This window comes from Indicator indicator, chromosome 33 (assembly GCF_027791375.1).
Source record: "Indicator indicator isolate 239-I01 chromosome 33, UM_Iind_1.1, whole genome shotgun sequence".
NCBI lineage: Eukaryota > Metazoa > Chordata > Aves > Piciformes > Indicatoridae > Indicator > Indicator indicator.
The window spans coordinates 4,681,220-4,709,059 of record NC_072042.1 but is presented as its reverse complement, the minus strand read 5'-3'; the positions used below and the strand labels follow the sequence as shown (position 1 = coordinate 4,709,059).

Sequence of the window (27,840 nt, the reverse complement as noted above, 5' to 3'; positions counted from 1 at the left end):
TACAAAAAAAAAAAAAAAAAACAAAAAAAACAAAACCAAACCCAAGAAACAACAAAACCAAACCCAAAAGATGCTGCTGCAGGAAGTCTCCCAATACTGAGAACAAGTCCCTGAGATTTCTGCTTGGCAGTTCTCAGATTATTGATGGTCCTTTATGCAGAACAACCCTGCCTGGCTCCACAGGCTTCCCTGCCAGGAGAAAGCTGGAGGAGGAACAGCTGGAAAGAGCACAGCAGGCAGGGAGAGAGCCACCCTGCAAACAGTTCTGCTGCAGTTGCTGTGCTGCAGAGGAAGGGCCAGCAGGTCAAGGTGAAGCTGGAACACAGCTCAAGGGATGAGTTGCTCCAATGGTGGTGGATCTGCAGCCTCCAAACCTTCTGGGGCTGCTCTGACAATTTGCCTTGGATGGTTTGAAGCAGGCTTTGGGGTTAGCCTTAAGCAAAGGCAGGAAGCCTGCTTCTGGAGGCAGGAGGTCTGCTCTGCAGTGCTGGTGGGAAGGCAAAGGTCAGCAGCTCCCTTCCCTCCAAGCCTTCCAGAATCTCCACACATTCCAAGCACCCTCTTGCTCATAATGAGCAGGTGGTTCCTTACCCAATGGCAGAGCAGGGCTGGTCCCCAAGCCCAGTCACAGAATCCCTGCATGCTGGAGGTTGGAAGGGACCTCTGGAGATCATCCAGTCCAACCCCCCTGCTCCAGCAGGGCACCCACAGCAGCTTGCCCAGGATCACAGTGGCCAGGGGGGGTTGGGATCTCTCCAGAGAAGGAGACTCCACAACCTCTCTGGGCAGCCTGCTGCAGGGCTCCAGCAGCCTCACACCAAAGGAGTTTCTCCTGTTCAGATGGAACCTCCTGGGTTGCAGTTTGTGCCCCTTGTGCTGTCACTGGGCACCACTGAGCAGAGCCCAGCCCCAGCCTCTTGCTCTCCATCCTTTAGATCTCAATGAGCACTGCAGTATCAGTGAGCACTGAGAAGCCCAATCCTGTGCTCAGACCATCCCCACCTACCAACCTGCTTGTCCAAAGCCTGCAGCAGCCTCACAGCACCAAAGCAGGGAAGCATTTTGCTGCCTGTTACCCCAAAGCACAGCAGCTGATCTTGCCAGCACGAGCTGATGGCTACAAACTCTCCCTCCCAGCAGACCACAGCCAGGGGCTGGTTCCCACAAACCATCCCTGAGCTGCAATTCATTAACTGTTGATTTTTTCCCTCCCCTCCTCAAGCATGTGCAGCAGTTTGATTGCACCCAGGGAAATCTGTTTGGCAAACATTCTCAGCCTCCTGCTGTTCTAGGACTCTTTCCCCTCCCCCCCCCCCCCCCCCCCCCCCCTCCCCTTTCCCTCCCTCCCCCTCTCCCAACCAGCCCAGCTATGGCACATAAATATTTCAACTCATCTTGCTCCATAAAGCTGGTCCAAGGGCATCACAACCTGATGATTTCAGATGGTTATTGGCAGATTTATTGGAGGCTGCTGTGCTGGCAGGCTGGGAGCTGCTGCAGCACTTGGGATGCAGTTAGCAAGAGGAAGGAGGGAAGCCAAGCACAGGAGAAAAAAGGGTGTCCTGCTCTCTTGGTCCAGCAGCTGGGATCTGTGCTGGATTGCCCAGCAGAAGAAGGATGCAGAGGTCTTGGAGTGAGTCCAGAGGAGGCCACAAAGATGATCCAAGGGCTGGAGCAGCTCTGCTGTGAGGATAGGCTGAGGGAGCTGGGGGTGTTCAGCCTGGAGAAGACTCCAGAGGGACCTCAGAGCTGCCTGCCAGTACCTGAAGGGATCCTCCAGGAAGGACTTTTCCTGAGGGTGTCTAGAGACAGGCCAAGGGGGAATGGTTTGAAGCTGAGGGAGAATCACAGAATCAACAAGGTTGGAAAAGACCTCAGAGATCATCACAGAATCAGCTGGGGTTGGAAGGGACCACAAGGCTCAGCCAGTTCCAACCCCCCTGCCATGCCCAGGGACACCTCACACTACAGCAGGCTGGCCAGAGCCTCATCCAGCCTGGCTGCAAACACCTCCAGGGATGGAGCCTCAACCACCTCCCTGGACAACCCATTCCAGGCTCTCACCACTCTCATGGGGAAGAACTTCTTCCTCATGTCCAGTCTGAATCTCCCCACTTCCAGCTTTATTCCATTCCCCCTGGTCCTGTCACTACCTGATAGCCTAAAAAATCCAACCTATCACCCAGCACCTCATGACTAACTAAGAGCAGGGTTAGATTGGAGCTGAGGAAGAAGTTCTGCAGTAGGAGGGTGCTGAGACTCTGGCACAGGCTGCCCAGGGAGGCTGTGGATGCCTCCTGCCTGCAGATGTTCAAGGCCAGGCTGGATGAGACCTTGAGCAACCTGAGCTGGTGGGAGGTGTCCCTGCCCATGGCAGGGGGTTTGGAACTGGCTGAGCTTTAAGATCCCTTCCAACCCAACCCATTCCATGATTCCCTTGGGATATCCTGTCCTTGGATGCAGGGGGGAGGAGAGGAGAGTGTGAGTCAGCAGAGAAAGGCACCCAAGAAAACCACGTTGACTGCTGAAGGAAAAGACACCATCAAGAAGAGAGTAATCAATCCATTAATTAATTCAGGAAGGAGAAGGAGGAGAAGGAGAAGGAGAAGGAGGAGAAGGAGGAGGAGAAGGAGGAGAAGGAGAAGGAGGAGAAGGAGAAGGAGAAGGAGGAGAAGGAGAAGGAGGAGAAGGAGAAGGAGGAGAAGGAGGAGAAGGAGAAGGAGGAGAAGGAGAAGAAGGAGAAGGAGGAGAAGGAGAAGGAGGAGAAGGAGAAGGAGGAGAAGGAGAAGGAGGAGGAGAAGAAGGAGAGGAAGAGAAGGAGAAGGAGGAGAAGGAGAAGGAGGAGAAGGAGAAGGAGGAGAAGGAGAAGGATGAGAAGGAGAAGGATGAGGAGAAGGAGGAGAAGGAGAAGGAGGAGAAGGAGAAGGAGGAGAAGGAGGAGAAGGAGCAGGAGAAGGAGGAGGAGAAGGAGGAGGAGAAGGAGGAGGAGAAGGAGGAGGAGAAGAAGGAGAAGGAGAAGGAGAAGGAGAAGGAGAAGGAGAAGAAAAGGAGAAGAAGGAGAAGGAGAAGAAAGGAGAAGGAGAAAGAGAAGAAAAGGAGAAGGAGAAGGAGAAGAAAAGGAGAAGGAGAAGGAGAAGAAAAGGAGAAGGAGAAGGAGAAGAAAAGGAGAAGGAGAAGGAGAAGGAGAAGAAGGAGAAGGAGAAGAAGGAGAAGAAGGAGAAGGAGAAGAAGGAGAAGTAGAAGAAGGAGAAGGAGAAGAAGGAGAAGTAGAAGAAGGAGAAGGAGAAGAAGGAGAAGGAGAAGAAGGAGAAGGAGAAGAAGGAGAAGAAGAAGGAGAAGAAGAATGATGTAAGAAAAGCAATGCAAAAATTTAGATTTTATTTGAATTCAAAAATTTAAAATAGCTTTCAAATTCCTGCCAGGACACCATGAAAAGCCTCATATACAGAGACAGATAAATTAAAGTGGATCATACTGCAGAGACAAGCCAGGGGAGGGAGGGGGTGGTGGTGAGGATAGATTACATCTGTACAGCTCTCTGGAAATCAGATTTATACAGTTTTGTTTTTTTTTTAGTACATTTACAAAAGGAAAAAAAAAAAAAAGCTCAGCTTCCACTACTCTTCTTTTTTTTTTTTCTTTTTTTTTTTTAACTACAATAATGGAAAAAAAAAAAACCAGACCAACCAAACAACAACAACAACAAAAAGAAAAACCCCAAAACAAACCCAAACCCAAAACCATTTACAGTGTGGGGTTGTTTTTAAACTGTACAAACTTTTGCTTCATAAAAATAGATCTCTGTACAAAAAAGGGATTTTTTTAATTATTATTTTTTCTTTTTTTTCTGTTTTTTATTTTTATTTTTTATGTTTTCTTTTTTCCATTTTCTTTTCTCTTATTTTTTATTTTCCTTTTTGTCCTTTTTCTTTTTTTATTTTCCTTTATTTTTTCTTTTTTTTCTTTTCTCTTTTCTTTTTTTTTATTTTTTTCTTTTTCTTTTTTCTTTTTTCTTTTATTTTCTTTCTTTTATTTTTCTTTTTTTTTTTTCTTTTTTTTTCTTTTTCCTTTCCTTTGATTTCTTTTTTCATTAATTTCTTTTTCCATTAATTTCTTTTTCCCTTTATTTTTTCCTTCTTTTCCCCCCCTCTTTTTTCTTTCTTATTTCCTCCTTTTTCTTTCTTTTTTTCCTCTTTCCTCTCTTTTCTTTTTTCTTTCTGTTCTCTTTTTTCTTTCTCTTTTCCCCATTTCCTTTCTCTTTTCCCCTTTTCTTTCTTTTCCCCTTTTCTTTCTTTTCCCCCTTTTCTTTCTTTTCCCCCTTTTCTTTCTCTTTCCCCCTTTTCTTTCTCTTTTTCCCCCTTTTCTTTCTCTTTTTGCCCCTTTTCTTTCTCTTTTTGCCCCTTTTCTTTCTCTTCCTTTTCTTTCTCTTCCCCCTTTTCTTTCTCTTCTCCCCTTTTATTTATTTTCCCCCTTTTCTTTCTCTTCCCCCTTTTCTTTCTCTTTTTCCCTTTTCTTTCTCTTCTCCCCTTTTCTTTCTCTTTTTCCCCTTTTCTTTCTCTTTTTCCCTCTTTTCTTTCTCTTTTTCCCTCTTTTCTTTCTCTTCCCCCCTTTTCTTTCTCTTCCCCCCTTTTCTTTCTCTTTCCCTCCTTTGTTTTCTCTTTTTCCCCCTTTTCTTTCTCTTTTTCCCCCTTTTCTTTCTCTTTTTGCCCCTTTTCTTTCTCTTCCCCCCTTTTCTTTCTCTTTTTGCCCCTTTTCTTTCTCTTCCCCCCTTTTCTTTCTCTTTTTCCCCCTTTTCTTTCTCTTTTTCCCCCTTTTCTTTCTCTTTTTCCCCTTTTTCTTTCTCTTCCCCCTTTTCTTTCTCTTCCCCCCTTTTCTTTCTCTTTTTCCCCTTTTCTTTCTCTTTTTCCCCCTTTTCTTTCTCTTTTCCCCCTTTTCTTTCTTTTCCCCCTTTTCTTTCTTTTCCCCCTTTTCTTTCATTTCCCCCTTTTCTTTCTCTTTCCCCCTTTTCTTTCTCTTTTTCCCCCTTTTCTTTCTCTTTCCGCCCTTTTCTTTCTTCTTTTTTTTTAAAAAACCTTTTATTATTTATTTATTTATGTAGGTTTTTTTAACATAATGCCAGTCCTCTGGGCACAAGAATGGAGAATGGCACGTATCAGGTCCCAGCCAGCTTGCAAAAAAAAAAAAAAAAAATGGGGCTATCCCCCCCCCTCCTCCACCTCCTTTTGCTGCTGGGGCAGCAGCAGGCAATGGTATTCCATGGGCTGCAAGCAGGAGGTGCTGGGGAAGTGGCACCTCTCTACCCCCTGCCTTGCTGCTAAAACATCTCAGGGTCCCTTCACTCCCCTTGCCACCAGCTTCTCCTGGCTGTTCCATGGATTGGGAGGGGTTCAGACAAGTGCTGAGCAGCAGATGTGGGCTCTGCTGTGGCTCTGTGTGTGTGTGTGGACATCCCTGTCCCTCACTCTGACCACTCCACCTACAGCTCAGCCCAGCTTGCAGCTGGGAGAGGCTTTCCTTGAGCTCAGAGAAAGGAGCCTGGAAAGACTCCAGCTCTGCCATGGTGGGATGCTGGGAGGTGTCCAAGTTCTGGGGACTGAAAGAGGAGCCAGGATGTTGCCATCATTGGCATCAGAGCACCAGGGCCCGCAAAGTGTTGCTGCCCTTGGGATCTGCCATGCAAGGCAGCCTGGTCCCTTGGCTGCAGGGCAAAAAGGCAGGAAAATAGGCTCTGGGTTTGGCCAAGGGCATGGAGCAAACACTAACTGAGATTGCAAAGGACTTTGGGGTCAAGTATGGGCCAGGAGAGCAGACCTGAAGGTAGGGAGCAGCTGTCTGCTTGCAGACACAAGCCAAGGAACCAGAGCCACATCCTGGTCCCATCACCCCAGCGTGAGGGGAGGCAGCTCCCTGCCCTCAGTGCAGCCACTCAGCTGATGACCCAGGGGGGAAACATCCCTCAGCCCCACACCCAAGTGCCACCACAGCCTGGCCAGGGTCCTCTCTTCTCACTTACCTTTCAGCTTGCTCTGGGGTCCATGCCCTGCGAGCTGCAGGTGCCCAGGCTGGAGCTGGCACCCCTGCCAGCCTGACCTGGCTCCCCCAAGGAATTCAGCCCCACAGCCAGCTGGAAGGTGAAGCCATCTCCCCCCACTGGTGTGCTTGGCATGAGCTGGGAGCCTGCTGTGCTGTAGGACATGATCCAGCACTGGCCCTGAGCTGCCTGTGGTGCCCACCTCCATGTGGGCAGCACCTCTCTGACTTCTGCCCAGCATGGCTCAGAGGCTCCCCAGACCAAATCAGAACACCTCTGGCTACTGGGGAGCAGAGCTGGCATAGTTTTTTTGGGTTTTTTTTTGGCAGGCTGGCTGTTCAGCAAGTAGGCTGCAGGCTGCTGCTTACTCTAAGAGAGCTGAATAAGAGACAGGAGTAAAAAAAATAAGATATATTTATATGTACACACAGACAGAGTAAAAAGAATAAACAAAAACAGGGGGGAAAAAAAAAACAAACCCAAAAAACCCAAATAACCAACCCAAAACTCAACTACCCTGTGGTTTCCATTAGGCAAAACCTCAGCTGGCATGAGGGAGAGGAAAGGCAGCTTTGAGGTGCAAGCATGGATGTAAACACCACCACCCACCAACCCCTTCCCTATCCTTGGTTTGCCTTTTGTTTGTCCTTCCAAGTCTTCTGGGAGATGAAGCTGCTTGACTCACACCACACTGCCCTACCTCAGCTCAGCTGAAGGGTGCTGAAATGGCACTGTGGAGTTCCTGGGCTCCAGAAATGGGGAGGCTCAAACCAAACAGAGCAAAAAAAACCCAACCCAAAACCCCCAAAGCAAGGCCAGCAGCTCTCCTCCCTGTTAGAGGAGGAGCAATGTCAGCAGGGCAGCATCCTCCTCTTCTAAAGGGAGGGAAAATGTCAAGCAGCCTTTATCTGCTCTCACCAAAGCCAAGGCAACCATTCTGCCCCTGGGAAATCAAGGGAAGAGCTTTGGAGAGAAATGAAACCCCTTATTGCATTGCCATTTGGAGGATCAATATGGGAAGGGCAAAGGCTTCTGAATGCAGCTGGAGGGGGATGGGTTTTAGTTAAGAGTTCTTCTGGAAGAGGTTTTTGTCCCTTCGTTGTCTCTCAGCAAGTTTCTGATCAGGGGCTTTGGATACAGCTAAAATCAGCAGCTGCTGGGATGGGGCTGGGGTTGGAGGTGGGGGGGAGATGTTTCCTTACCAGCCCTGAGAGCTGCTTGAAATGAGCACAGGGGCAGGAGAAACCCAGCAGGAATGCCCAAAGGAACATTCAAGGTGGGGAAGAGGAGAAAAGCTTTTGCTTTTCTCCTTGAAAAGGTCCCATTTGAGGACTCTTCCTCTGCAAGAGCTTCAGGTTAGGGGAAAAAAAAAAAACAAACCAAAACCAAACCAAAAAAAACCACCAAAGAAATCAGCCACAAAACCAAAGACAAAGCAAGTCCTCATCCTGTCCCATCCCAGTATGTTCCATCAACCCCACTCAGCACCTCGTGCAGTGGCCTCTTTGTTGTCCAAGCTCTTCCCAAAGCTGGTGGGACCCCCACAGAGCAGCTCACAGCTCCCTCCAGGAGCACATCACCAGGTTGTTAAAAGCCTTCTCGTCACCTTCCCTGGGTCCCAGGTCTTGATGTTAGGCTGAGACCCACCAGCAGGGCAGGGGGGGAGAGAGGAGCTGTGTTGGAGCAGACCTTTGGTTGGCTTCATCATCCACAGCAGGGTGGAGAGGTTGGGTGAGGAGGACAGAGGGCAGCCCAGCAGTCTCTCAGGACGTTAACACCAACGAGGTGGTAGCAGCTTCTCCATGGCCTCACCCAGGTTGGGAGGAGGGAAATGAGGAGGGAATGGATGGGGACTAGTGAGGTGAGACACAATCATCCACTAGACACCAACCCTGGAATGGGAAAGGAAAGGTGGGAGAGAGGCAAAGAGCTTGGTCAGTACAGACTGCGAAGCCTGCAACGGCTTCCCACCAAGAATGTCCCATTCTGGAGTCCCCTTGCAGTCCAGAGGGTGCTTTTGGCTAGGACATGAAGCTATTTCTCTGCACCTGTGCTGCACAACTTCACACATTCACAGATTTCATCAGGCTGGAAGGGACTCTCCAAGCTCATCTTGTCCAACCCCCCTGCAGTCACAGCAGGGACACCTCCAACTAGAGCAGGTCCCCTTGCCTTGCCCTCCTCTGATCACTCTGCAAGCAGCCTGCTGGACTCACAGTGAACAACCACTCTCAGAGCCCCTTCCTTTGGAGACTCTTCTCACCACCTCTGGGTTTACTTTACCCCTGGCACCCAAGAGCAGCAAAGACCCAGAGCTGAGCATTACTGAGTTAGGTCTTGCCCGGGACAGAGACAACCTCCGGGGTGCTTTGAGAAGCACTTGAGAAGGGATCAGCAGCAGGAGAGGGGAGGCTCTGGGGGCCATGGGCACTCACCAGGCAGGGCTGGGTGCTATACAGCTGTGCAGACAGTGCTGACTGTGAACTCTGTCTCGTTGGCCATGATGTCTGTGGGCTGCAGGTTGCGGTCGTACATTGGGTTCTCAAAGGTTGCTCTCACGTTGGTGTTTTCGTGGCCAGCATAGCCATTGAATGGGACTTTTGGTCTTCTCCTGCAGGGTGGGAGAGAGAAAAATCCAGATAGATCATGTCTGAAAAGCAAGAGGAAGGAGCCAGGCTCTTGCCAGGGGTGCCCAGTGACAGGGCAAGGGGCAAAGCTGGGAGCCAGGAGGTTCCATCTCCTCCCGGGACCTACCTGTGTTTGTAGAGATAAAGCACAAACCCTGCAATAATCAGGGCTATGAAAGGCACAAGGATGGCAGCTGCCACAGAACTGCTGTTGGATGCAAAGTGGTGTCCTATTGATTCTGGATCATTTTCCATCATCCTGATGTCTGAAAGACAGAAGAAACAGAAAGCGTTTCAGCCACCAGTGTGGGAGATGGGGGTGGCTGGAGCTGCAGGTTGTGTCATCAGCAACATGAAGAGGATTCATGGAATGGGTTGGGTTGGAAGGGACCTTAAAGATCATCCAGTTCCAAGCCCCTGCCATGGGCAGGGACACCTCCCACCAGCCCAGATTCCATCCAGCCTGGCCTTGAACCAGGGCAGAGCTGCTGCATCCACGGCACAGGGAGGAAGTGGAGGTGCAGGGTGGAGATGCTGCCAGGCTATGGGGACCTCCTCCCCTCCAGCAGCACAACACCATTCTGCCTCAAACATGAAACAGAAGCTGTTTGAGATGCCACCATCCCCCACAGAGGTTGGAGGGTACTCAGCTGCTACTCAGGTTTGGGGTTTGCCCAACAGAGGGGAGCTGGAAAGGGTTAAAGCTGCTTTAAGTTCAAAACCAGCTGCAAAGATCTGGCCCAGCAGGGTTGGAAATGAAAGGCAGGGACAGAAGGAATGTTCCCTGTTTGGAAACCTCCACTACCACCCAAACCCAGCACCCAGGCAGCAAGGGTAAAGCAGCAATCAGCAGGAGGTTACCAAGTCTCTGGAGGCCAAACTGCCCAAAGCCTTTGCCACGCACAAAGCCCTGGTACACAAAAGTGCCACTTGAAGACTCTGATGAAACCTGCAAGGACAGGAGAGTGGAGATCACCAGATGTGTCCAGCACTTCCCTGGGATTTTAGCACCCATCCTATCCCAGCCTCTGTCGAGTTCATGCAGAGCATCCCATTTGAGTCAATCCCCAGAAAGCTGTGGTGGGTTTGAAGGAGTCCAATGACTTGTGAGGACTCTGACATCTCAGAGGTAGGAGAAAAAAAAAAAAAGATCTTTGCTTGCAATAAACCACAGAAGACTTCACTGCTCCAGCTGGGATAACAAAGACTCTGGGCTGCAGCTGGCCATGGGTCAATCAGATGCATGTTTCTTCTGAGCTCCAGTGATCTCTCCAGAGCATGGGAAGTTAGCAGAGACAGAAATTGGGGTGAGGAGTTGAGTCCAGAAGGGAAGATGATTCACTCTGCTGCCTTGATGTTCAACAGGTAGCAAATGCTAACATGGAACTAATCCTGTTGGCTTCTCCTCCACTGTTACCTGGGAGGCTTTAGGGGTTTCAAACCACAGGGCAACCAAAGCTCACACAGCTGCCAGGGAGGCATGGAGGAGCTGGCTGTGGTCTGATGTTATCTCCATGCCCTGTGGCCCCTCCAAGCAAGCAGGAGAACATCAGCCTCACCTTGCCCACCAGCTAAAGGACTTCTTCCCTAGCTTCAGCAAGAGGAAAGCTGGGGGCTGTGACAGCAGTGGGGGCAGCTGTGGGGGTGGGTTTGTGTAGGAGGTGGCCAGGCACTTACATGTCCATCTAGAGCCCATTTGTCTGCTCTGAACTTGTTGACAAAGGTCTCCACTGGCCCTGTTATTTGATAGACCTGGAGGAGCAGGTGCACGTCTTCCTTCTTGTAAACACCTGCAAAAAAGAGCTGACTTTTGATCTCCAGCTGAGGTCACAGTAATCATCCTTCTGCTTGAGGCACAGGAGAGGTCACCTCATCATCTTAGGAGGACAACCAAGCCTAGCAGTGGGACACACAAACACACAACCCCATGGCCACCTCCAGGGGATTAAAAACCTTCTGCATATAGGAAGAGGCTCAGCTGCTCATGCTCAGGTTATGCTGTTGGATCAGTAACAACCTGGTGCCCCACAGGGGGCAGGGACAAGGCCACCCACAGCATTCCAAAGGCTTTATCTTAATCTCCAAGCCCAGCAAGCAGGGAATGGTTGGACTGGGCTGAGCTGCTTTGCAGTAGAGTCAAAGCAAACTCAGCTGCATGGTCACTACAGTTCCCTGAAAGGAGTCTAGGGTGGGGGTTGGGCTCTTCTCCCAAGGAATAAGGGATAGGACAAGAGGAAATGGCCTCAGCTTGCATCAGGGGAGGTCTAGGTTGGACAGCAGAAGAAACTTTTTCCTTGGAAGGGTTCTCAACCACTGGCACAGGTGGCTGAATCCCCATCCCTGGAGGTGTTTCAAAGAAGCAGAGATGTGGTGCTGAGGGCCAGGGTTTAGCAGGATGGCAGAGTTGGAGGATGGTTGGACTCAATCCTCAGAGTCTTTGCCAACCAAAACTGTTCTATGATTCTGTCTGTCTTGGTCCAGTCAGAGCTTGGAGACTCCAAACCTGGGTGCTTCAGTAAAGCTCTGTCAGAGCATCACCACCACCCAGCCAGCAGCAGATGCTGCCCCTCACTCTGTGCTACTGCTCACAGCACAAATCATAGGACCACAGAATTGTTAGGGTTGGAAGGGAACTCGAGGGTCATCCAGCCCCAATCCCCCTGATTGGGACACCTCACACCAGAGCAAGTTGCTCACAGCCACATCCAGCCTGGCTGCAAAAACCTCCAGGGATGAGGTTTCCACCCCCTCCCTGGGCAACCTCTGCCAGTGTCTCACCACCCTCATGGTGAAAAGCTTCTTCCTAACATCCAATCTGAATCTACCCATTTCTAGCCTTTTTTTCCCATTCCAGCCCAGTCCTATCACTCCCTGACACCCTAAAAAGTCCCTCCCCAGCTTTCTTGTAGGCCCTCTTAAGATACTGGAAGGCCACATCAGCTCCCTTACCAGACACCTGGAGCTCCACACCACTGTGGTCTATCAGGGTGGCATTGACTTTACTGGTGGCAGGGTCAAAGCTGGTGACAGAGAGCATTGCTGGCTGCTTTTTCCCCATGTACTCGTAGGAGCCTTTCCAAAGGGAATTCCTTGCAAACACATCAGCAGGCACTAGAAACACATCAGCAGTTGGAGAGGGAGACCAAGAAGAGCAATGTTGATGATTTCCACCATTTAGAAATCAGAAAATCATAGAATCAAAGAATTGTCAGGGTTGGAAGGGACCTCAAGGAGCGTCCAGCTCCACCCCCCCTGCCATGGGCAGGGACACCTCACACCACAGCAGGTTGCTCACAGCCACATCCAGCCTGGCTGCAAAAACCTCCAGGGATGAGGCTTCCACCCCCTCCCTGGACAACCTGTTCCAGTGTCTCACCACCCTCATGGGGAAGAATTTCTTCCTTTCTCTGAGTTCAGAAATGCCTCTTTCAGCATCTCCAACGCCACCCACCCCCTGCACTCTCCTCATCCAGGGTGGAGACAAAGAGAGGAGAACCAACAAACTGATGACTCCAGTTTGGGTTGTTTTGCCTCAACATGCCACTGAAGGTTTAAAACCAAGCCAGCCCCCCCTGGAATTTCTTAGGAAAAGCTAACAGAAAATGCTTATTTTAATTCCCAAAGGTCTAATACAAAACATCTTGGAGGGGCTTGAACCTCCAGAGGGCTCTGGGGATCTTTAGGTTCAACTTCCTTAAGGCTCCAGCATGGTAGGGGTTGGAAGGGACCTCTGAAGATCATCCAGTCCAACCCCCCTCCTCCAGCAGGGCACCCACAGCAGCTTGCCCAGGATCACAACTGTCAGCTGGGTTTGGAATCTCTCCAGAGGAGGAGACTCCACAACCTCCCTGGGCAGCCTGCTCCAGGGCTCTGTCCCCATTGCTGCCGCCCGGTGAAGTATGACCAGGATGGGGCACAGGGGCTGCTTCCACCAAGCTGGCAGGTTCAAGAGCTACAAGGACAGCTGAGTTCCTGGCTGCCCTGGGAGAAAGGAGAGGAGGGGATGGAGCTGGCAAGGCCCAGGTTTGGTGCTGCTGTGCCCCATGGAGGCAGGAGCCCCAGGGTGGTACCTGAGAGCCTGGCGAGCGGCGGGTCCCGCGCGGTGCCCACCGGCCTGCCGCTGGGACGGACGTCAGCTGCAAGAGAGGGGAGAACACAGCTGCTGAGGACTGCAACACCTGCTGAGGACTGCAACACCTGCTGGTGTGGAGGCATTTCTACTGTGCTGCTGCCAGAGCAGGACAGCCTTCAGCTGGCTCTGCTCACACATGGAATGTGGCTGCAAGGCTGAGGGCTTTGGATAGAGCCCAGCCCAGCCCATCCAGACCATCAGGAGGCTTCATTTACTGTCCTCTCCCTGCCACCTGCTCCAAACCAGAGTGTCCATGGAGGGCTACCATGCTCCTTGAGAGCCACCGTGCTCCTTGACAGCCATGCAGCTCTGCTTCAGGATTAGACCATTCCTGCTCTAGCACTTTGTGGTAGGTGAAAGATTCAGAGAATGGTTTGGGTGGGAGGGGACCTTAAAGCTCAGCTGGTCCCAACCCCCCTGCCAGGAGCAGGGACATCTCCCCCCAGCCCAGGTTGCTCAAGACCTCATCCAACCTGCTCTTGAACACCTCCAGGGAGGGGACAGCCACAACCTCCCTGGGCAGACTGGTGCAGTGTCTCACTGTAAGGAATTTCTTCCTAATCTCCAGCTCAAATCTCCCCTCCTCCAGCTTCTCTTGTCTTCTGCAGAGGTTTCTAGACCCAAACCAGCAGGCAGAGAGTCCCCCAGCTGCCACTGCCCTGGGACCTGTGCAGGACCCCCCCCACAATGAGAGCTGGGATCTCCACAGCCAGTTCAGCCATGCAAAGCCACAGCTTTGCACAGAGGCTCTGGTTTCTCTGGGGCTGCACCACTGCCCTCTGCTGAGGTGTGGGCAGTGCCAGGCTGCTCAGAGCTGGTACCCAGGCAAATAGGTGGCTTTCCTGTCCAGCTGCCATCTGCCTTGCAGGTGCGATGCTCAGATCCTCCAGTGAGATAGAAGCCACTCTGGCAGGAGTAGATCAAGGTGTAGCCCAGAGAGGGCAAATCCAGAGCACCAACGTTGGCATGGGAAGGGGTCTCTGGCTGCTTGCAGTGGTGAGCTGAAAAGCAGAAGGAGAACAGAGATGAGAGACACCACCCAGTCATCCACAGAGAGGTAGAAGAGTGACACCATGATGTCAGCAGGGGAGGACATCTCTTTGAAGAGCTTTTTTCCAGCCAAAGCTTTCTCTGCTCACTGAGGCAGATGAAGCCATGCCAGGATTTTTCCCAGCTGGAGGATTTAATGAGGCCCCTTCCTGTGCTTTGCTGTCTAGTTGGCTCTGTCTGCTAAAGCTCTCCAGGGGTCCTACACTTGGGTCAAGCTTCCAGGAACTGAACCCCAGGCTCTGCTCTTCACACTTTTTTTAAAGGCAAAAAGCACCCAGACCAAATGATGCTGAAAGCAGCTTCCTCCTTCCTTTAACTCTGATCCCAGAGCTGTGCTCCAGGCACATCTGCAGACTGAAAACTCCATGTACAGGCAGGGACACCTTCCACCAGCCCAGGTTGCTCAAGGCCTCATCCAGCCTGGCCTTGAACACCTCCAGGGAGACATCCACAACCTCCCTGAGCAACCTGGGCCAGTGTCTCCCCACCCTCTCTCAGAATTTCTTCCTAATTTCCAGTCTAAATCTCCCCTCCTCAAGCTTCAATCCATTCCTATCCCTACCAGCCCTTGCCAAAAGTTCCTCCCCAGCTTTCCTGTAGCCCTTTTCAGGTATTGGAAGGCTGCTCTAAGGTCTCCCCAGAGCCATCTCTTCTCCAGACTGAATGACCCCAATTCTTGCAGCCTGTCCCCCACAGGGGAGGTGCTGCAGCCCTCTGATCATCAGCTCAAGGCAGTGATTCCATTGCAGAGCTGCTTCTGTGTAATTTGCCTTCATGGGACCAGTACCCTGCTCATAATTTGCACCCAGCTGTCCAGAGGATCAGCCACTGAGTCCTCAGATGTCCACAACAGTCATAAATTCCTAGAAGTGCTCCATAAGTCTCAGGGTTTGGCCCATGGAAATGGAAGCTGAGCTCATCCAGCTCCCTGCCACCTGAGTCTGTGCCTGTGCTGCTCTGTCAGGTCCTGCTGTAAATGTGTCACCACTTGCCTTGAGAAGTTATGGCACAAACCAAATCAATCACAGAGCCAAGTGGCTCCCTCTCACCCACTGCTGTAAATTTGCCCCTTCTGTAGCTCCTCAAACTGCTCGTGAAGGAAAACAAATCCTCAGCAGCCTTCAGGAGGCATTATCCTCATCCTCCTTTTATGGAGGATGAAATCAAAAACCCAGAAAGGTGAAAGTCTGAGCTGGACTCACCTGGTCTGGGAGCTCCAGCTGCAAGTCCATAGCCTGGCTGGGAGGCAGCAGCTCAGCCCTCATTAGAGGGACTACATCCAGCTCCTGCTGTGGATGGAGAGGGCTTTCCACAGAGCCCAAAGGTCTTAAACCTAAGCTCAGTAGTTCTTGCTGGCATGGGTAAGCCAAAGCCATGGAATCACCTTTCAGATCATCAGGACCCCAACCATTAACCCAGCACTGCCAGGTCACCACTAAACCATGGCCCTCAGCACCACAGCTCTGACATCTCTCCAGGGATGCAGGGATGGGGACTCCACCACTGCCCTGAGCAGCAGGGAATGGAATCATGGAATCAGAGTCACAGATCCACAGAATTGCTTGGGTTGGAAATGACCTCTGGGATCATCCAGCCCAACCATCACCTTGGATACCTTCTTGTGTGACCTAAGTGGTCCTGCTTGGCAGGGGGCTTGGACTTGATGATTTCTGGAGGTCCCCTTCCAACCCCCAGCATTCTATGATCAACCTAAGACCACCATGGCCTCCAAACCAGGAGGGGCAGCTCCTTCCAGAGCAAACTCTCCTCTCCCCTGATGCTACATGGAAGAATTGCTAAAGGCAAGTGCCTGGGTTGGGCTGCTCACAGAAAATGATCTCACCAACAAACCACCTCTCAAGAGGGAGGAAAAAAGCTTTTTAATCCCTCTGGTAGGGAGGCCACGATGGCTATTACCACTTAAACGTCTTAAAGTCCTGGTGTAGCAGGGAAAAGATGATGGACAGCTAAAAAGAAAGTGCAACCTGGTACTAAAGATGAGGAGAAGCACAGCTCTGCCCAAGAGCCCTTCTGGCTAAATGTCAGCCCTGGTCCCTGGGGTGCCAGCTCACAGCTCTGCCATCAAATGTGGTTTCAGAAGCATGAAACAAAGCCTCACCTGAAACTGTGTCTCAGCTGACATCAGAAGTGGCTGCTGGTGCAGCCATGTCAGGACAGAGTGGCTGTGATCTGCCTTTTCTTCAACAGTAGGGGTTGGTTTGTGTCAGAGTTCTCCCCCCAGAATCATAGGTTCATGGAATGGGTTGGGTTGGAAGGGACCTCAGAGATCACCCAGTTCCAACCTCCCTGCCATGGGCAGGGACACCTCCCACCAGCTCAGGTTGCTTAAGACCTCATCCAGCCTCACTTTGAACACCTCCAGGGAGGCGACATCCACAACCTCCCTGGGCAACCTGTGCCAGTGTCTCCCCACCCTTACTGCCAAGCATTTCTTCCTCATCTCCAGCCTCCATCTCCCCTCCTCAAGCTTCAATCCATCCCCTCTCATCCTCTCCCTCCCAGCCCTTGTTCCAAAGTCCCTCCCCAGCTTTCAGGCAGCCCCCTTGCAGCTGCTCTAAGGTGTGCCTGGGGAAGGGCAGCCCCAAAAGCAAGCTGCCAGCCCAGCAGCCCTGCCCAGACTCACGGACGCAGTCTGGCTGCACCCCGCTCCACGTCAGGTTGGGCAGGCAGGTCCTGGTGGTAGAGCCCTGCAGCAGGTAACCCTTCTGGCACTTGAAGAAGATGATGCTGCCCACCTGGGAGAGGAGACAGACCACTGAAGCTCTGCAATACCAAAGCACTTCTCTCATTTTCCACCCCCCGCGCGGCTGGAGCCCAGCTGAAAGAAAACCACCTGCAGAGTAGGGTCTGAGAAATGAATGGACATGGTGGCTCCAATGGGAATGTTAATTACACTGAGAGTGGTTAATTAGCACTGCAGTTGATATCAGAAGTAATGCTTGGCTAGGTAAGCCTGCACACACTCACTCTGAGGTCTAATGGAGTGTGTAAGGATGTCCTGCTCCTGGGAGGACACACAAAAGGCACAGGGATCCATGGGAGGACATACAAAGGACACAGGGATCCATGAGAGGACAAACAAAGGACACAGGGATCCATGGGAGGACACACAAAGGACACAGGGATCCATGGGAGGACACACGAAGGACACAGGGATCCATGGGAGGACAAACAAAGGACACAGGGATCCATGGGAGGACACACAAAGGACACAGGGATCCATGGGAGGACACACGAAGGACACAGGGATCCATGAGAGGGACTCAGACGTGGACCAAGCACCAGCAGTGCCAGGGTGCAGCCAAGGGGACTCTGCTGCTGTGCCCCTACCTGGTAGCCCTGGGAGTTGTTCTGCACCCCAAAGAGAGGCAGGCCAGGGTCTGCACAGGTCGTGAGGCTGGGGTCTGCAAAGCCAAGAACAGAGGCAGCCTGTCAAAAGAGACCTGGAGGCAGCCAGGGCAGAGCTCTGCCTGCCCCTGCCCTGCACACACAGAGCCTGCAGTGCCTCTGCCCCAGGACAGCAGACTTTTGCTCCAGGAGGAGCAGACAGCACCAAGGAACCCACCTGGATCTTTGTGCCCCTCAAAGCCCTGCCTGCTGCAGCACAACCCAGCCAGAGGCAACTCCAGCACCCACAGAAATCTCCTCCCAGGGACACCTCCTCCCTTCCCCTGTTCCATACACCAAGAGCAAAACACTCAGCAGTGCCTCTGCTTCCCCCCCCAGATGCCTCCTGCACCAAGGGCTGAGGTCCCCCCTGTCCTCTCCTGCACCCTGGGGCAGAACCTTCATCCTTCTGGGCTTGGCTCAGCCATCACTGGCAGGTTCACCCCCGGAGCCTCCCCACTGTGCAGTGATGGATGGGGGCTGGGAGGTTTGATGCCTCTCAGATACATCATCTCCTTTTACACCTCCTGTGGTCTCAATCCATCAGAAGATGATGACTCCCAGTTCTGTACAACCTCTGCTGCTGCTCTTCCAGCATCTATCACCTGCTTTTTGCTGTCATCTTTGGGGTTTTTTCTATCACTTTTTTTTTTTTTTTCTGGCACTTTTTTTTTTTTTTCTGGCACTTTTTTTTCCCCCCTACCCCTTTTTCCCCCACCACCTTCTTTCCTTCCCCTTCCCTTCCCACCCCCCAGTCTCCAGCACCCCGACAGCAGCAGGCTATCAATGCAAGCAATGCAGAGAGTATCACTTTCCTTGGACACATGATGTATTGACCCCCAGCAGGGGCAGGAATGCTGGGGACAGCCCCAAGGGAAGGAGATAGGTTGTCTACCCCCAGCTAGAAGACACAAACCCAAAGCATCAGCTCTGTGCATTCTGATACTCAGAGGAGCAAAGTGCTGATGTCTGCAACCCCAGGAGTGAAATCCAACCTTGCTACAGACAGAGAAGGGAGGTGACCACTCAAAGCTCTTTGAATCACAGAATCAACCAGGTTGAGAGAGACCTCCAAGATCATCAAGTCCAACCAATCACCCAACCCTAACTAATCAACTAGACCATGGCACTAAGTGCCTCACCCAGGCTCTTCTTACAGAAGAGCTTGCAGCTGCAGGACAGGAGAGTCTCCCCTTACCTATGCAGCTGGGCTGGGTCCCACTCCATGTCCCATCAGACTGGCAGAACCTCCTGGCTGACCCCACCAGCACGAGTGGGGCTAAGCAGGAGAAGGAGACGGACGAGCGGTAGGTGAAGCCTCTGTCCTCCCTCCTGCCCTGGGCAGGTATCCCTGGGTCACCACAGAACACAGCTGCAATGGGCAGAGACACAAGTGGGCAGTGATGGACCTCCCCAAGGACAAGTCATGCTCAGAACCTAAAGATGGGTTTGCTAATGGCCCAAACCCTACCAGGCCCTGCCATCAAAGTCTGGGGGTTGACCAGGGAATTAAAAGGAGAAGGCACTGCAGGCTGCTTTCCCTATCAGAGAATCACAGAAGGGCTTGAATTGGAAGTGACCTCTGGAGATCATCCAGTCCAACCCTCCCTGCTCCAGCAGGGCACCCACAGCAGCTTGCCCAGCAGCACAATGGCCAGGGGGGGTTGGAATCTCTGCAGAGAAGGAGACTCCACAACCTCTCTGGGCAGCCTGCTGCAGGGCTCCAGCACCCTCACACCGAAGAATTTTCTCCTTAAGTTCAAGTGAAACCTCCTGGGTTCCAGTTTGTGCCCACTGCCCCTTGTCCTGTCCCTGGACACCACTGAGCAGAGCCCAGCCCCTTCCTCTTGCCCCCCACCCTTTATCTCTTGCTGAGCATTGCTCAGATCCCCCCTGGGGCTGCTCTTCTCCAGGCTGCTCTCCTCCTTTCCTCCTCACAGAGATGCTCCAAGCCCCTCAGTGTCTCTGTGACCCTCTGTTGTACTCTCTCCTGTAGTCTCTCTTGACCTGGGGAGCCCAGGACTGTTCCCAGCCCTGCAGGTGCAGCCTCACAGCCCTGGGATTGAAGTCCAGGCCAGCCCAGGCCAGGCCACTCACGGAAGCACTGGGGGATCTCGCCGCTCCAGCTGCCGTTGCCCTCGCAGGTGAGCACAGCAGGCAGGGACAGTTGGTAGCCTTCCAGGCAGGCATAGCTCACACTGGAGCCCCAGCTGAAATCCGAGCCCACCACCTTCCCGTTGGGAATGGCTTGTGGGGGTTTGCAGAGGATAGCTGAAGGGAGGAAACAAAAGTGTGCTCACAGCCAGGGAACTCCCAGCTGGGCTCCGGGCAGCGGGCAGCAGCTGCTGCCTGTTCACCTCGGTGTGAGCTGCAAGCAGTTTGTGGCCTGTAGAACTTGTAGCCTGCCACTGTTTGCAGAGCTGCCAGCCTTACCCTTGCAGGTGGGCTTGGTGCCATTCCAGGTGCGGTCTTTGGTGCAGGTCAGAGCAGATGCCCTGTCTGACTCCATCATGTAGCCAGGGGTGCACTGGAACTCCACTGTTTTGTTGTAGGTGAAGTCGCTGCCCAGCCGAATGCCGTTGGCTGGCACCCCGGGGTCACCACAGTTGATCACTGCCAAAGGAGGAAAGAAAGAAGCATTTCTGGCTGACCATCCCATGTCCAGCTGGACCTGGGCCATTGCTGGTCCTGAGTGTCTTTCCCTGCAAGATGTCATCCACTTGTGGTGCAGAAAGGAGCATTTGGAGCAGGCTGGGCTGCAGCACGTGGGGAAAACTTTGGTTCTGCTGAGTGAGCTGAATGGAACATTAAGACCTTGCAAGAAGAAGTATTAACACTCATGAAACATTAAAGAAAACCTGGGTCAAAGCCAGGCTAGGTGGAAGAGAGTGTGTCCAGGGCATCCCCCAGCTCTGCCTACTCCACTTACTGTCTCTTATGTAAGGTCAGGTTTGCCATCAGCCATGCTCCTGCTGCAGCCACCCCTGGGCAGAAGCCAGGAGGAAATGCAGCACTTTCACTGAGGGCTTCAGAGCTCAGCCCATGCATGTCATGGTGCTGGCACACCAGCAGGCAGGATGCTCACATTCAGGAGCAGCCCCAGAGAGCCCCTCCAAGTCGGCTGACATCTCCCCCTGAAGATATTACAGAGCTCCCTTCATCCAGCTGGAAAAAAACCCAACCCCAAAGCAAGAGTTTTCCATTAGGTGCTCCCAGAACTGGCAGGCTGAGAGACTGCTGCTGCCAGCAGGCAGTTTAGCTGAGGTTCTCAGCATGGCACACATGTTTGTGTGCTCATCTCCAGCCCTGACAGCCCATGCCCAGAGCCTGGCACCATCCTTCAGCTCATCTTCCAGGAATCCATCCCAGAGCTCACCTGTACACTCTGGACTGGTTCCAGTCCAGGTCCCATTCACTGTGCAGTGCCTGCTCAGCACCCCTGTGGAGTAATAACCTTCTCTGCACTGATAAATGATGGAGCTGGAGAACACTAAGCCATCATTGAATATGACCCTGGCATTGCTGGGGGTTCCTGGGTTGCCACAGGAGATCACTGGGAAGGAAAAGGGCAAAGTTAAGAAACATCCCAGACACAACCAACCCTCCCCACACACCAACCCACCCCAAACACAACCAACCCAGCCCAGACACAACCAACCCACCCCACACACAACCAACCCTCCCCACACACCAACCCTCCCCAGACACAACCAACCCACCCCAGACACAACCAACCCTCCCCACACACCAACCCACCCCAGACACAACCAACCCTCCCCACACACAACCAATCCTCCCCACACACAACCAATCCTCCCCACCCCAACCCCAAGGCTTCCATCCTGCAGCTGACTCTTCTTCCCAGGGGAGCTGCAAAGCCTCCAGATCAGCTCAACCAGAGCCCCTCCATGGAAAATCACAGCACCACAGACTGGGTTGGGTTGGAAGGGACCTTGAAGTTCCAACCCCCCTGCCATGGGCAGGGACACCTCCCACCAGCCCAGGTTGCTCAAGGCTTCATCCAGCCTGGGCTTGGACACCTCCAGGGAGAGGGCATTCACAACCTCCCTGGACAACCCGTTCAATGTCTCCCCACCCTTACTGCCAAGAATTTCTTCCTCATCTCCAGTCTCAATCTGCCCTCTTCCAGCTTTAATCCATTGCTCTTCATCCTATCCCTACAATCCCTTGTCAAAAGTCTATCCCCAGCCCTCCTGTAGCCCCCTTCAGATACTGGAAGGCTTCTTGAAGCTCTCCCTGGAGCCTTCTCTTCTCCAGGCTGAACAACCCCAAATCTCAGCCTGTCCTTGTAGCAGAGGTTCTCCAGCCCTCTGATCATCACTGTGGCCTCCTCTGGACCTGCTCCAGCTGGTCCATGTCCAAATGACTTTCCTATATTGCCCAGCCAGCACTTACCAGTAAATGACCACATCATAGTCATTCTCATGTTATTATTATTCATAAAGGATAAAAAAAAAAAGGAACAAAAAGCCTGCCAGGGTTCCCTGTTTTGGTGCCTCTGGAATTTGTTGCCTTATTCTAGACTATATGGTCCTGCTCTGGCAGGGGAGGGTTTGGACTCAAAGATCTCCAGAGGTCCCTTCCAACCCCTAACATCCTGAGGGTTAATGAACAGCAGGAGAAAGAAAACATAAAACCAAACAACAACTAACCAGAGAATGAAAAAAAAAAAACAAACCCCAAACCCCACACCTAACCAACCCAAACCCCTAACCTGAGACCCAGACCCCTAACCTGAGACCCAGACCCCTACCCTGAGACCCAAGTGGGTTAATACAATAATTCAGTGTCTTCTCAATCAAGAGCTCCATCAAGCTGGAATAAATTTCCACTTCATTCCCAAACTGGCTCTGAGCTTTTTGGCTTTCAAAACAGCTGGAGAGAAGCACTTGCCCAGGTCTCTGTGCATTTGGTTACCCTGCTGCTTCCTTTCAGCTTTTGTTCTTCCCCCAGCTGATTTCTCCCCTCAAAGAGCAGCAGCAGAGCTCAGAGAATCCAGCTGAGGGTTCATTAGATTGGATTCCAGGCCCTTATTTGATTCCTTCAAATGGGGGAAAAAAACCAAAAAAACAACCAAAAAATCCCAAAAAAGCAGGGCTTTGGGCTTTTCAAAGATGAAACTGTGCTCACTGGGTTAGAATTTGCATTCTGCCTTCCTGCTGGATGTAAATGACTCGTTGGATGTGTCAGAGCCAGGCTCTGATGGAGGTTGGAAGCCATTGCCATTGCTCATCCTGATGAGTTGCCTCAACTAAGACCCTGTGAATTGGTGGTACCCCCAGACCTTCACACCAAAACAGGACACCACAGAGTGGTTTGGGGTGGAAGAGATCTCCAAAGGTCACCCAGTGCAGCCCCTCTGCACTCAGCAGGGACATCCAACACTACAGCAGGTTGCTTGGAGCCCTGTCCAGCCTCATCTTGAATATCTCCAGGGATGGGGCCTCAACCACCTCCCTGGACAACCTGTTGCAGTGTTCCAGCACCCTTATGGTGCAGGACTTGTTCCTAACATCCAATCTAAGTCTCCTCTTCTCTAATCCCAAACATTTGTCTCTCATCCTGTCCCTGCAGGCTTTAGGAAATAGTCTCTCTGCAGCCTTCTTGTAGGCTCCCACATCTCTGAGCTTCCAGCTGGATACATGCTGCAGAGGAAGAGAAGAAGTGGATGCCCCTGCACTGGGCTGTTTGAAGACTCAGCCTGACAAGGTTCTGGGCCAGCTCATTTCAACTCCACTGTCACCTAGAAAGCTTGGACCAGCTGGACCTTGGGGGTCCCTTCCAACCTACCCCTGGCAACTCAACCAGCGGCGACAGGCTGGCTGGGGCACCCGTCCCTGCTGCTGGAATTCTGGGGACCCCAGAGCAGGACTGGTGTGATGCAGGAGAAGAGGAGGGTTGGAAAAGAAGTACCTTCACACTCTGGCTGTGTGCCACTCCAGGAGCCATTGGGCTGGCAGGTCCTGTCGGAGGAGCCCCGCAGCAGGTAGCCAGGCTCGCAGCTGAACCGCACCACGCTGCCCACGTCGAACTCATCCCCCAGCCCAATGCCATGGGAGGGGATCCCAGGGTCACCACACACCCCCTGGCTGCCTCCTGGTAAGAAGAGAGCACAGCATCAGCAGGGCATAGATTCAGAGAGTCATGGAATGGTTTGGGTTAGAAGGGACCTTAAAGGTCAGTCAGTTCCGACCCCCCTGCCATGGGCAGGGACGCCTCCCACCAGCCCATGTTGCTCAAGGCTTCATCCAGCCTGGGCTTGGACACCTCCAGGGAGAGGGCATTCACAACCTCCCTGGGCAACCTGTTGCAGTGCCTCACCACCCTCCCTGTAAAGAATTTCTTCCTCATCTCCAGTCTCCATCTCCTCTCCTTGTTTGGCCTCTCCTCCCTCTCACCACAGGTGTCCAGAGGCCCAGCACAGAGCTCTGGACTCAAACCAACTCAACTTCACTCTGGCTGTCAGCAGAGCAGGGAAATTCCAGATGAAACATCTCCTGACTCCAGGAGCCCACTGGTTTTAAGCTGGTTGCAAAATGTGGCCATAACAACTCCTGAAGCCCAAGCTGGAGCCTGCACCAGCTGCAGCTACCTTCCCTGGCAGCTGCTCCAGCTTGGTTGCCAACATCAGGCATCTGCATGCTTCCCTTCCAAGCAAAAATGATGACATGCTCCAAGCCACCTCAGCATGCCCTGTTGTACCTGCAGAACAAGAAGCTGTTGGGTTTGGAGCACAAAGGCAGGAGGGATCCAGCTGAGAAACATCCACTGGTACAAGTTGTGACTGCTTGGAGCTGCTGGCTGTGGGTTAGGGGGGACAGCAGGAGGGGAGCAGCTGGAGCAGATGCCTCCCAGGGGTTCTCTGGAGCAGGCTGGAGTCATGCCCACCTCCCTCCTGCCTGACACAGCCTTTCTCTGTGTGTGCCTGCTCTTGGCTTCCTCCACTAATGACCTGGGTAAACACATCCACCCCCAAGCCAGGAGAGACAATTTCACTCCTGCAGCTCGTGATGAAGTTCCTGGTTCCTGGCCCTTCTGTGCCTTGCTGCAGGTACAGCTCTTGCAGGCTAATACAGATGGTAATGAGCATATTCATCATCTGAGGAAGGTGTCTGCTTGGAGAGAGGAGGGGGAGAAGGCTCCAGGTTCAGCAGGAGCAATTTCTTCCCCTAAAGGGTTGGCAAGTCCTGGCCCAGGCTGCCCAGGGCAGTGGTGGAGTCCCCATCCCTGGAGGGGTTTCATGGAGATGAGGGCCATGGTTCAGTGCTGGGTCCATGGTTGCACTGATCTGAAAGGTCTCTTCCAACCTAAATGATTCTGTGAGTATATTCTCCTTCTCAGCATAACTTCTATCAAGGTCTTTTGTTTCATCTTGCAAAAGCTGCTGTCACACCCTAGGGATCTTCCACACCCCATGGAGAAGCTTTGCCTCTTCTGTTCTGCCTCTTCACTGCTTCTGGAGCTGTACTGCCTGAGTTTGCTGTACCAGAGCAGCCTCCTCCCAAGCCCTTGGGTGGACAGCGTGGTTCTGAGGGTAGTTGGCATTCACCAGGCCTCCAATCAGAGAGGGCAGGTCCAATGTCATCAGCCTTGGGCTAAAGCTGCCTCCATGAAGTCATTCAGAAAAACTCCACAAGCAGACATCTGCAGGAAGCAGACATCTGCAGGAAGCAGCCCGAGCAACACTGAGTGCTTCCAAACATTCCAGCCTCCAGGATGACCTGAGTCACCTTTTCACTGCCCGAAAACCACATGGGGAGAAGGCACAAACCGGAGCAGAAAACCTTTCTGAGCAGCTTCAGATGGAGGACACCACAGCTACAGCTTCCAGAACTGAGGAGGACTCCACTAGATTTCTTTTGCCCAACCAAAGCAGAGGTCACATTTGGTCAAGTGGAGCTGCTAAATGTAAGTGGCAGAATGAAAAATTAACACTTGTCCCAAATGCTCCCTGCTCCAGCTGAGTTCTTCCTTCATCTGCCTCTGTGCCCTCCACGGAGCAAGGGATGGGATGGCCTAGGGAGGGCTTTTCACACCATCCTGCCACTCACTCAGCACCCTGCCTTCCACTGGAGGCCCTTGGCTGAGATCCCAGCACCCCAGTTTCAGGAGGGCTTGGCAGACACAGCTCACTGCATCCCCCAAGCCTCTGACCTGAGTTTGGCTCCTCAGGGACTTCTCTGCTTCTCAGGCTGTTTACTTTTTCACGCTGGCCCAGGGGTGGGGAAGGACTTGTGGCACCAAAGTGCTCTCAGTGGAGGTGCTGCTGGTGTGGAGACTGATTGCAACCAGCTTCCACTGGCCTTCTGCAGACCTGGGGGTGCCCTGCTGCAGATGCCAAGCCCTGCAAAGGGGCCATGTGGGCTGCTTTGCTTGGAAAGCAGCAGGGAGAGGCTCAGTTGCTGCAGTCAGGATGCCAGAACCCAAGTCTGCAGCAGACATTTTCATCCTGCCTGGACTCTGCACAGAGAAGGTTGTAAAGCAGCAGGCTGCAGCACACCTCCCACCACCACCACTTGCTGCTGTGATTTATTTCTCCTCTTGCAAGTGGTTTGCTTTGCCAGTGCTTATCACCTGAGCTCCAGCAGGCCAGAGAGCTGAGGCAGGGTGATTTGCAGTGTCTTCCACAACCTCCCTCTGCAGCATGTGCAATCCTCCAGCTCAGCAAAGGCATACCAGGATAAAAAAGGGGCACTGGAGGATGGGACAGCCCCATCAGCCCCCTGCTCTGCCCTGCTGAGGCCATATGTGGAGTACTGGGTCCAGTTCTGGGCTCCCCAGTTCAAGGAGGACAGGGAACTACTGGAGAGGGTACAGCAAAGGGTTATGAAGATGCTGAGGGCGCTGGGACATCCCTCATGGAGAAAGGCTTTTTAGCCTGGAGAGGAGAAGACTGAGAGGGAATTCTGGTATAGGTGATCCTGCTCTGGCAGGGGTTTGGACTAGAAGATATTTTGAGGTCCTTTCCAGCCCCTAACATTCTGTGAATCTGATCAATGCTGATCAATACTTCAAGGGTGGGTGTCAGGAGGATGGGAGCAGTCTGTTCTCAGTGGTGCCCAGTGACAGCACAAGGTAGGACAGGCACAAACTTGCACATGGGAAGTTCCAGCTAAACATGAGGAGGAATTTCTTTATGTTGGGGGTGGTAGAGTCCTGGAGAGGCAGCCTTCCAGTACATGAAGAGGGCTGCAAGAGAGCTGGGGAGGGACTTTTGACAAGGGCTGGGAGGGATAGGATGAGAGGGAATGGATTGAAGCTGGAAGAGGGGAGATTGAGGCTGGAGATGGGGAAGAAATTCTTGGCAGTAAGGGTGGGGAGACACTGGTACAAGTTGCCCAGGGAGGCTGTGGATGTCTCCTCCCTGGAGGTGTTCAAGGCCAGGCTGGATGAGGTCTTGAGCACCCTGAGCTGGTGGGAGGTGTCCCTGCCCATGGCAGAGGTGTTGGAACTGGCTGAGCTTCAAGTTCCCTTCCAACCCAACCCATTCCATGAATCACTGCTCAGTTCTCTCTCTGCCCAGAGAGGTTGTGGAGCCTCCTCCTCTGCCACCATTCCAACCCCCCCCGGCCACTGCGACCCCGGGCAAGCTGCCGTGGGTGCCCCTGCTGGAGCAGGGAAGGGGTTGGACAGGCTGAGGTCCCTTCCAAGCCCCACCATGCTGTGAGGCAGGGCTTCCCTGCTGGCCTGCCTTGCCCCCTCACCTGAGCAGTGGGGCAGGGAGCCGCTCCAGCGCCCGTCCAGCTGGCACATGCGGGTGGCGTTGCCGATCAGCGTCCGCTTGCCCAGGCAGCTGTACCTGACCACCGAGCCCACCGTGTGCTTGTCCCCTGAGACCTGAGCGTGGGGGGGGGAGCCAGGGTGGCCACAAGAGACCACTGGAAGAGACACACAAACAGCTTCAAACACAAAGGAACTGCCTGCCAGGTGGCAGAAGCCTCACCCCTGGAGGTTTCGAAGGCCAGGCTGGATGGGGCTCTGAGCAGCCTGATCCAGGGTGAGGTGTCCTTGCCCGTGGCAGGGGGGTTGGAACTGGATGATCCTCGAGGTCCCTTCCATCCCTAACAATTCTATGATTCACCTGAAGGCAGATAGAACAGGTAGGCAGCAAAGCATTGCATGGGTGAGGTTGCTGCATGGGGACCTTGGCAGCTGGGACACAGTCATCTGCCCCAGAGGCCACCAAACACCTCGTGGCTCATGCCATGCTGCAGGTGTGGCAGAGAGGACCTCACATCTGTCTGCTTCTGGGGGACAGGAGCTCATTCTCTAAAAGCTGCCAAGGGTTTGTGCATAAAGCAGGGAAGTGGTGGCTGCCCCCTCCCTGGAGGTGTTCAAGGCCAGGTTGGATGGGACCTTGAGCAACCTGGGCTGGTGGGAGGGAGGTGTCCCTGCCCGCAGCAGGGGGTTGGGACTGGATGATCCTTAAGGTGCCTTTCAACCCAGACCATTCCATGACTCTATGATGCATCCAGTCCTGACACTGCTGGGCACTTTGCAGGTGCCCTGGGAAACTCACAGCATGGAATGTTTTGGGTTGGAAGGGACCTTGAAAGGTCATCTACTCCAAC

General features: G+C 52.8%; 1 protein-coding gene across 1 annotated transcript in view; it reads right to left on the bottom strand.

Moving 5' to 3' along the window:
* Positions 1 to 8,482: 8,482 nt before the first annotated feature.
* CSMD2 (CUB and Sushi multiple domains 2) overlaps positions 8,483 to 27,840 on the bottom strand; it is a 352,515-nt gene continuing 333,157 nt past the window's right edge. Inside the window, exons 56-70 of the mRNA XM_054395468.1 lie at positions 26,974 to 27,147; positions 23,183 to 23,365; positions 20,625 to 20,801; positions 19,682 to 19,861; positions 19,346 to 19,519; positions 18,447 to 18,620; positions 17,192 to 17,265; positions 16,485 to 16,596; positions 13,612 to 13,791; positions 12,729 to 12,794; positions 11,608 to 11,769; positions 10,336 to 10,448; positions 9,520 to 9,607; positions 8,786 to 8,924; positions 8,483 to 8,642 (exon numbers count right to left, since the gene is read on the bottom strand). Of these exons, the coding sequence (XP_054251443.1) occupies positions 8,483 to 8,642; positions 8,786 to 8,924; positions 9,520 to 9,607; positions 10,336 to 10,448; positions 11,608 to 11,769; positions 12,729 to 12,794; positions 13,612 to 13,791; positions 16,485 to 16,596; positions 17,192 to 17,265; positions 18,447 to 18,620; positions 19,346 to 19,519; positions 19,682 to 19,861; positions 20,625 to 20,801; positions 23,183 to 23,365; positions 26,974 to 27,147 (2,156 nt within the window). The remainder of the gene's footprint in view (positions 8,643 to 8,785; positions 8,925 to 9,519; positions 9,608 to 10,335; positions 10,449 to 11,607; positions 11,770 to 12,728; positions 12,795 to 13,611; positions 13,792 to 16,484; positions 16,597 to 17,191; positions 17,266 to 18,446; positions 18,621 to 19,345; positions 19,520 to 19,681; positions 19,862 to 20,624; positions 20,802 to 23,182; positions 23,366 to 26,973; positions 27,148 to 27,840) is intronic.